This window comes from Columba livia, chromosome 1 (assembly GCF_036013475.1).
Source record: "Columba livia isolate bColLiv1 breed racing homer chromosome 1, bColLiv1.pat.W.v2, whole genome shotgun sequence".
NCBI lineage: Eukaryota > Metazoa > Chordata > Aves > Columbiformes > Columbidae > Columba > Columba livia.
In genome coordinates this window covers 88,805,917-88,814,932 of record NC_088602.1, presented here as the reverse complement: position 1 = coordinate 88,814,932, position 9,016 = coordinate 88,805,917, and the positions used below count along the sequence as shown (strand labels likewise).

Here is a 9,016-nt window from a genome sequence, read left to right as displayed (position 1 = left end):
AAGTGGTGGAGTCACCATCCCTGACGGGGTTTAAATGGCATAGAGATGAGGCTCTCAGGGACATGGTTTAGTGCTAGTTAGGTTATGGCTGGACTCGATGATTCTGAGGGTCGCTTCCAAACAAAACGATGCTATGATGTTACCAGGAAGCGTAAGGACGCCTGTTGAGGATACAGAAAACGGCTGCGTGTTGTATCCACGGCCTAGCGGGGCTCGTAAGTACGTAATGGGGCTTCCAAAGAGAGTAAAAATCCGTGGCGGGAGCGGGCAGCTCCCCGCTGCACTCCGGGCAGCCGCCGCTCGCCCCGCACACCCCGCGCCGCCGCGCAGGCCTCGCATCGAGCCCCGGCCCCGCGGCGCCGTCTGGCGGCGGCGGGCGGAGGAGCCGGCGGAACCGTGCTGCCGCCGCCGCTGTTTCCGGCGGAGCCGGGGGAGGTGGCACCGGGGCGGTGGGACTCGGCTTGAGGATGGCGGCGCGCTGGGTCGCCCGCGGCCTGCGGAGCGGGCGGGAGGGGCGGCGTGAGTGGCGGCGCGGCGGGCCGGGCGCGGACGCAGCGCGGCGCCGGGTGTGCGCGGCACCGGGCGGGCTGCGGGCTTGTCCTGCCTGCGCCGGGGCTTGGAGGGGCCCGCCCTGGCCGTGCGGCCGTCTCGGGGCGCAGGGCGGCAGGTTCGCAGGGCCCGGTGTCCTGTGTGAGGGGAGCGCCTTTGCAGCCGGAGAACGGCACTGAGCTTCCCTTGCTTAAAAAAGTGTTTTGTGTAGCGACTTCATGTTGGCATGGCAATGGGCGGGCAGTGGGGGCTGCTGAAGCGCTCACCTCACGTGTATTGAGACATAGATTAGCAGCGTAGTGGCACGTCTTCCTGCCTTCAGGACCCGAAATCCTACAAAGAGGCTTTGAAAACTCCTTTTTGCTTATTTTAGGTCATTCCTTTTACCAGGGTTCATCTCCACGCAGACTGTCTCTCGGCTGACATCAGAAGAAGTTATTCGGATGCGTAATGAGCTCTTTACCAAAGAGAAAGAGAGGCAGTTGTCTCTGTATCCACGAATTGAGAAAATTGAAGTAAAATACACTGGGAAATCTCACCCTGGCACTGTGTTTGTGATGAACAAAGCTTTGTCTACTCCTTACAATTGTGCCATGCGTAAGTGAATGGTCTCTTAAACTAATGTTGTGCCACTAGGGATGAAGATTGTGCTGACATTTGAAGTATTTGTCATCCAAATGTCAAACGTTATCATTACTGACGTTTCAATAACCAAGGTAGCAGATTATTGGTAGTTGGTATGTTTAAAATTCATTTGTACTAAAATACATCAGTGGAAACTGAGTTCAGTTTTGGAGGCTCTGTTAGCAGCTCATCCAAGTCATTTACAAAAGTGAAACTTGCCATTTGTTGTTGCAAATGTAGGGGTCTAAACTGCTGACTGTGAGGAGTATGGTTAATAATTGGGTGGTATAATACTTTTTCCCACTTTCTTTAGACTTAAGTGAGTGGCACTGCAAGAAATCTGTTCTAGCTCTTGTGGATGGTGAAGTCTGGGATATGTACAGACCCTTGACCAAATCATGTGAAATTCAGTTCCTTACTTTCAAAGATGAAGATCCAGAGGAAGTAAACAAGGTAAGTCTGAATCTTATCCCATTTTAGGTGACCCTGATTATGACCACTCGATTTTGTATGCTGCTTTCAGTTTCATGTCCATCTGCTTTCGTGAACTTTGTTGCAATGAAGGCTCAAATATTTTCTAATAGTCAGTTGGCACATCGCAGTTATCATTAGCTGGACCAGTGTGTGGGCTAGGTGATGTATACGCATCCCTTTCAGCCTGTGTTGTTGTATTCTACGATTTCAAATTTAGATATCTCCAGGGAAACATCTGGATTCCATTTTAAGTGCACTTTTCGTTTTCCTGATTGATGTTTTAATGATCTCCAAATAGAAGTTTAAGTACTAAAGAAAGTAATACTTGGATTGAGAGATAGGTTTGTGCCTAATTCAGTTAAATGCTGGTATTCTTTTGGAATAAATATCTGATCTTCTTCTAGTATGGGTTGTTAGCTTCTATGTAATAAATCTGTGTTTTGAAATTCTCTTTACAGGCCTATTGGCGTTCCTGTGCCATGATCATGGCATGCGTTTTAAAGCGAGCATTCAAAGATGAGTACTCAGTTAATCTCATTAAAGCTCCAGAAGTGCCAGGTGATATAAGTGTTTTCTATTGACTGCCTTGTATTTTGCTGCTTCTTAAGTGGGTATCTAATAGTGTTACAAAAAAAAAGTCAGAGACTTCTTCTCCAATGATTGAAGGCGCTTACTGATATGCGTATTACCTGCTGTTGTTGTAGCCTTCAAGTTATAGCAATCACACTGAAAACAATTTCGTTACCAAAGTACAGAAAATAGGTCTGTGTGGCTACTGGAATTTGGACCACTTAGGTTTTCATAGGTTAAGTTAGTAACGTAAGGACATAACCTTTTTATTGTGAAATTACACGAGTAAGGTATTTAGAAGATGTGATGTGTTTCTGTGAAATTTGCAACATAACCTTATGAGCACTTCAGTTACTAATAATTATTTGTACATCATGTTGGAAGACTATTGAAGTGCAAACAGGGTTAGTAACAACTTTTGCTCATCTCGATCTCTTTAGTTTGGAGAAGAGGAGACTGAGGTGTGACCTTATTAATATTTACAAATACATAAAGGGTGAGTGTGACGAGGATGGAGCCAGGCTCTTCTCAGTGACAGCCAATGATAGAACAAGGGGTAATGGGTTCAAACCGGAACACAAGAGGTTCCGCTTAAATTTGTGAAGAAACTTTTTCTCAATAAGGGTGACAGAGCACTGGAACAGACTGCCCAGGGGGGGTTGTGGAGTCTCCTACTCTGGAAACGTTCAAAACCCACCTGGACACCTTCCTGTGTAACCTCATCTAGGTGTTCCTGCTCCAGCAGGGGGATTGGACTAGATGAGCTTTTGAGGTCCCTTCCAGTCCCTAACATACTGTGATTCTGTGATCTGTGACGTGATACAGGTTTAATCTGCCATTTGACTGTGTAATCATAGCAGAAAATTTATATTTTATGATGGCTTCCTTGATATCATTTGGGTTTTCTTCTCATTAATTTTTATATAAGTGTGTGTTATGGCAATGAAATAGGTACTTTGTTACAAACATAAATATTTTTCTCTTTGGAAATGAAATTGCAGTGATCTCTGGAGCTTTCTGTTATGATCTAATTTTGGACAATAGACTGAATGACTGGAAGCCAACAAATGTAAGCATGATAATGTGTTCCTGTAAAGTTATATGACTTTGATTCTTGTTCAATGGTCCTTTTTTAATAGGGGAGAGTAATGAGTTTGTTTTCTTTCCATGGGGTATATCTACACTAGTATTTTATTTTAGGTCTGGAGTATGTTTTGGAAACTAATCTTCTCATTTACCACATACTGGCCTTCATGGCAGAAGTGTCTCAGAGCACATGAACTGGGTTCCTTTCAGATGAAATTAAACTTAGAACTGTATTACAAATACTTACAGGTTTTAGGTGTATGGGGCTAGAGTAGCTCTAGTCTGAAATACAGTTTCCAAAATAGTTGGCATGGCTGTTGGAACCTTAGTACCATCTTTGGCCCTATTTCAGGTTAGTGAACCTGTCTTTCTAACAGTGATGATCTGTAACAATCTGTTGTAGAGGTGCATAGTAAGAGTTACAATCCTGCAGCAGTATTCTTATATTTTGGATTTAGAGTAGATGATCCATATTTTTGACTAATATTTGATGTTTCCTATGCTTTGTCTGTTCAGAACAGCTGTGAAACAGTGGTGACAGTTTTATATGTATCAATTCTTTTTAGGACAACTTCCGTTCTCTTACAAGGGACGCCAGAAAGCTAATTAATAAAGACCTGCCATTTGAAACACTGCATGTTGAAGCAAAAGTAGCACGTGAAATGTTTCAGCATAACAGGTAAGTGTCTGAATTTGCCTTTCTTTTAGACGGTTAGAAATTCATTTGAATCTCTGCTTGTTTTTGTAAATCTAAAATACAGTGTGACAGGTGAAGTAAGAAGGTATTTCTCCCACTACTCTGAGTGAACATGTCTCCATTCTCTTTGTCACTCTACCTTATTTCATTTTCAGTGTTCTCTCCAGAGGCCAACACCAGGCATCTTTACTGGATGTAGTTTTGTGACAAATGGAAAGACTGTAGACTTCTTAGTTTAATAGTGACCTTTAAGATTTCACTACTCTTAAGTGGAAGCTCTGGTGGTTAGAGTTGGTGTGCTAGTTACCCAGCCTTTGCCGAAAGGCTTTCATGTTCAAAGAAATGTAGATTTTTCATATCTTGGTATCTTCAAATGGAGATTTGAAGAAATGCAGTTTTTGAGCTCTGCAGGGGGAAAATGGGAAAATACTCTGGCTTGTACTATAAAAGAAGGCTTGTTAAAACACTCCAATGTTCTCAACTGGAAAAACACTTGAGCAGTTTGTTGGGATAGAAATTCTCTGGTCCACAGCTTGCTGGTGGTTGGAGAGAGGTGGGAAGAAATGATAATTTATCATTTTGTGAACCAAAATAAATAATGCTTGAAGCTAAAGTTGCAAATATAACTGGTGTTTTTAGCTTACGAACGAAGATGATATTGATGTGACATACAGACTAGCATCTCCTTGCTGTGTTGGCTGGCAAGGTGACAGCAGGTGGAAGCTAACTTTTGATAATAGCTTTAGACATTTTGTGTGTGTAGTAGAAAGAGCACAGAACACTGTTGTCTTGCAGATGACCAGCTGTTGAGGAAGCACATTGAATAAAATCAGTTTAGGAGATCTGATAGTGTCTTCTAGTCTTACGCATGACCTGAAAGTAAAGCGTTCATTTTATCTTTCTGAATAAAACTGCTGAGAGAGCATGCCTCTCCTATTACATAGACATGCTTTATGGAACATACCAGTACATGTTGTCATATAAAATTAAGAATTTAAACCTGTTTCAAAACTCAAATGAATACAAGCATAACTTTTAAGAATGTTCCTTAAATCGATTGCCTAAGTGTTACAAGAACTAGATGTTCAAGGTTAGGATTTTTTTAATCTACTCTTTTGTCATGTTCAGGTACAAAATGGATATGATAGAACAGAAAGCTTCTCAGAATGCAGAAGGAATTGTAACATTACATAGGTGAGCAAAACTGAAGTTTCATTCTGTAGCGATTCATTGAAAGGTTTGATTATATTGCAAGTACCCTCTACAAGTGAAAAGAGTAAGTTACTTGTGGTGGTTTTTAATTTAGAAATCACTTGTATTCATTTCTGTCTGAAGTTGTTGTTTGGGTTTTCTTTCTTTGTTTATACAACCATTGTTTTGTGATACTTAACACTTGGCGGATCCCACTACATCTCTGTTTCTTGTTATGTTAAAGGTGGTAAGGACCAGAGAAGTCTTACTACTTTAAATGCTTTTACATAAAATCTAAGTAAATCTCTAGAGCTTGATAGGTTAAATAAAATACAAAGCAAATACTTGTTTGAAAACAAGAGTTAGCATTATATAGTGGATTTTTCTTCCAAAGTTGTCAAGATCTTCCTAACTGACAAGCTACTGCCTTGCAGGTCTGGAGATGAGAATGGATCTGGCTCCTGGGCTACAGTGTAAGATACAAGGTTCTTAGGCTGGAGGCAGGAAGCTTGTATTGTATCACAGGCAAATAAAAGAATTTGTGACTAGCTTAGGCTAGTGCAAGATATTCAGTTTCTGGATATCTAAATTGTCTGTTTTTCCTCCTTCTTCCCACTCTCTGCTTTGCTCAATAAGAAGGAAAATGGCCTCATCTATTGATTTCTGGGAGAGATTTCTTCTGAATGTTCTTTTGCTGTACATCTTTTTGTCTTTCACTTTTCATAATTGATTTGCAGTTTTCCAAGACTTGAAAGGGAAATAACCTGTGCAAGTTGTAAATATAAATGCTGTACTGTGGAAAATATGTGATCTTGGAGACAAACCTCTTTTTCTGGTGAATGACAGAGTTATCCTAGTTTTAAAGCCAACATGGCCTCAAAGATTTGTTAAACTTGGGATCCTCTTTCTAGACTTGAGGTTTAAATTTCATAAATTCATTTCAGGAAATTGTGTCACCTCTACTTTTGCTTTAGGAAACCTAGAAATGCTGAACTGGGGATTTGTTTAGATTTGGTTTGGGATTTGTTTGAATTTTCCTTAATCTGTTCTGTAGATAGGAATTTGCTAATGAAAAATCAAAACAGATAGGCTTGTACTTCTCTCTGAATATATTTGAAGTAGGGCTTTTTCTCTATCCCATCAGGTTTGGTGACTTTGTAGATGTTAGTGAAGGCCCTCATATTCCAAGGACAAGTTTCTGTTTCCAGTATGAGATAACGGCAGCCCATAATCTTCAGACTAACCAATCTGAATTGATAAGGAGGTTCCAGGGTCTGTCCCTGCCAATCCATTTGAAGGTAACTAACGTATTTCTTACAAATTTTCCCTTAAGTCAGGGCATTTGGCTTACTTTCTGGTCTTTATTATATGCTGTGCTGGTAACTGTAATTTGGAGATGAGAATAGTAGCAGGAAGGAGAGGCTCATGATGATGGCTACGTTGGATATTCGGAGTTTGTTTTCCAGGAACTATTGTGGATGTCAAATCAGAACTAGAAAGGTTTGCATCAGAGAGCCCTTGATGTTATTTTTCAGCACTGAAAGTGTTGTTACAGTTATGCGTGGATATTTCATTTACCTTGCCTTAGTTAGTTGTGGGTGGTAATCTTCTGGAATTGAGACTGCTGACAGTGTTCATTCAGATTCAGGAAAAAGCAGACCTTATGACAAAGGATACTGTTTCCAAGTCTGTCATGACACCAAAGTAAAACGTAACAACAGTAACAAAATAAGTCCTAGCACTAATCAGTCTTAAAGAAAGGCTTAGCACAACTATAGGTGGAGGCAGGAGTCTTTCTTCCCGTTTCTGTTGACTTATATGATTTTGATCTGTGGTGTTGCACACGTGGTTTTGTCTCAGCTGGGCAAGTTTTCAAGGGACAAGTGGGCACAGGGTTCCTCACCTCTGTGTACCCTTTCTCATAATGAGATTTTAATTCCCGCTTTTGCCCGTTACCTCCTCAGTAATTCCACAGAATTAATGAATGCGATCAGCAGATATTTATTCAAGTCCTCCAAAGGAATGCTGGCAAATTGGACACTGAAATCATAAGCTGTAGCATCTGAATTGGGATTGTTGTAGTTTTGTGCCATCATTTCTATACATTTGTCAAAACCTATTCTACAATATTTTTATGCCTGCAGTAACATTATTTAATGACATTCAATACAGGCTCATCATGTCGTGTGGCACAAACTGTTGGAAAGATCGAAGAAACTGGTGAGTCGCATTAGTAGTGAAGTACAGATTACCAAATATAAAGATATGCTGTGATAGAGTAGGATTTGAATGATTAGGGATGGGAAATGTATTCAAGAACAAATCTTGAGGAATGGAAGTGTTCACAGGTGAAGAAAAGTTGAATGCAGAGGAAATGTCACTGCTGTGTAATAGAGGATGTGCTAGTATTGTTTCTGAAGTCTGGTTATTAAAATGGATTGTACTGTTTAAAAAAATACACTATTCAATTGATATAATTTTTACTCTTAAAAACCCCAGAACAAATTATATCAGACTTTCTACCTATGGCTCTGTAGCTGTCTGCTTCTGAGAATCCCACATGCTTTTTATAGTAATTTCTATAAGCTGTTGTTAATTACCACCCTAAGCTATATTGGTATTTTTCAAATTAATCTCTAGAATTAATGTTGGTATTATATGTATATACAATTAAAAATTATTTTTTCCTATTTTAATCTTGAACACTAAATGAGAAAACTAATAATTGTAATAATGCGTTTACATCTATATAGATGTTGGGTAATAGTAAGTTTTCTGCTACAGGTTTGAGTGAACACGTGTGAACATGTTTCTTACAAATAAATGCAGGGATAAAAACTAATACCACTTGGTGAATCTGTGTGGAAGTTACTGGAGAGGAAAGGACATGCCATTTCAGTAAAGGGCATAAAGGCACTATTTTGAATATTTTTTGCCTGTTTAAAGCCTACACAGAAAATAAGAGTTCCTTGCAAGCATTCTTTTGTTAAACATCCCATGTTTCAAAGTAGAAATGTGCTTATCGAAGAGAAGCCTTACAATGACAATAAGTGGAAAAGGCAAGTTTTTAAGATAAATACTATATAATTATAAAATATCATAAGCCACATACAACCAGACTCACTATCAAGGAAATCTTGCTAAGAATTAAACAGCAGATGTTTTGGAGCCTTCCGATTAAGTGTTTTAATTATTTGTGTGGCGAGAGAGAGGGAAAACAAACTACTGTATGTCTACTAAAACTTGTTAGCCAAGCATGCGTTCAGAGCCTAACCCATGATATTTTTCTATGAAATTAGTTTGAAGATGCTTGTCATTCAGACAATTAAATAATTTTGGAAAAATATAACAAAATGGATATGTTTATGCAGGTCTCTGAAGAAAAATTGGGAGCAGCAGCAGAACGTCTTGAGGCAAAAGATGAAACTGAAGAAGGAAAAACTGTATCAATTTAAATTAACCTCTAAATGTACATAATAAAATATGTATTTTTACATGACTTGTTTGTTTTACATATAAAAATGTCTTGGCTAATTCCTTTGAATTCAGTGGACCTAAATCATGGATAGATACAAAGCCAGTGTCAGACCTTTCTGTCCACTTGAATTACACGTAAAAAAAAAAATGGAGAAAAAGGTATTTTTCAAATTCATTTGCAATAACTCAACTTGCAGGTTACCCTTGTCCTTATCTCGACAACAATTGCATGTGTCCAGATGTTGTCCTCTGTGATTAGTGCAGTTTGGCCTACAGACTGTAGTTGAACTGGCAGCTGGAATGGTCATCCCCTTTATCTTGACATAATTTCAAGACCCCTTGTTTGGT

General features: G+C 39.7%; 1 protein-coding gene across 2 annotated transcripts; it reads left to right on the top strand.

Moving 5' to 3' along the window:
- Positions 1 to 363: 363 nt before the first annotated feature.
- On the top strand, positions 364 to 8,690 carry MRPL39 (mitochondrial ribosomal protein L39). 2 transcript variants are annotated; one of them, XM_065065590.1, is made up of 10 exons: positions 364 to 519; positions 940 to 1,146; positions 1,487 to 1,626; positions 2,106 to 2,205; positions 3,219 to 3,286; positions 3,870 to 3,982; positions 5,129 to 5,194; positions 6,336 to 6,489; positions 7,364 to 7,411; positions 8,563 to 8,690. In XM_065065590.1, exons 1-10 carry the CDS (start codon positions 468 to 470, stop codon positions 8,644 to 8,646), a joined length of 1,032 nt encoding a protein of 343 aa, XP_064921662.1. In that variant the 5' UTR covers positions 364 to 467; the 3' UTR covers positions 8,647 to 8,690. The 2 variants fall into 2 exon arrangements, with proteins under 2 accessions (XP_064921662.1, XP_064921666.1); XM_065065594.1 differs by lacking the exon at positions 5,129 to 5,194.
- The last annotated feature ends 326 nt before the right edge of the window (positions 8,691 to 9,016 follow it).

Coding starts and splice junctions, on each gene's coding strand:
- MRPL39 (XM_065065590.1), top strand. CDS start 468: ATGGCGGCGCGCTGGGTCGCCCGCGGCCTGCGGAGCGGGCGGGAGGGG. Junction 2,206..3,218: donor TAAAGCTCCAGAAGTGCCAG/GTGATATAAGTG, acceptor ATGAAATTGCAG/TGATCTCTGGAGCTTTCTGT. Junction 3,983..5,128: donor GAAATGTTTCAGCATAACAG/GTAAGTGTCTGA, acceptor TGTCATGTTCAG/GTACAAAATGGATATGATAG.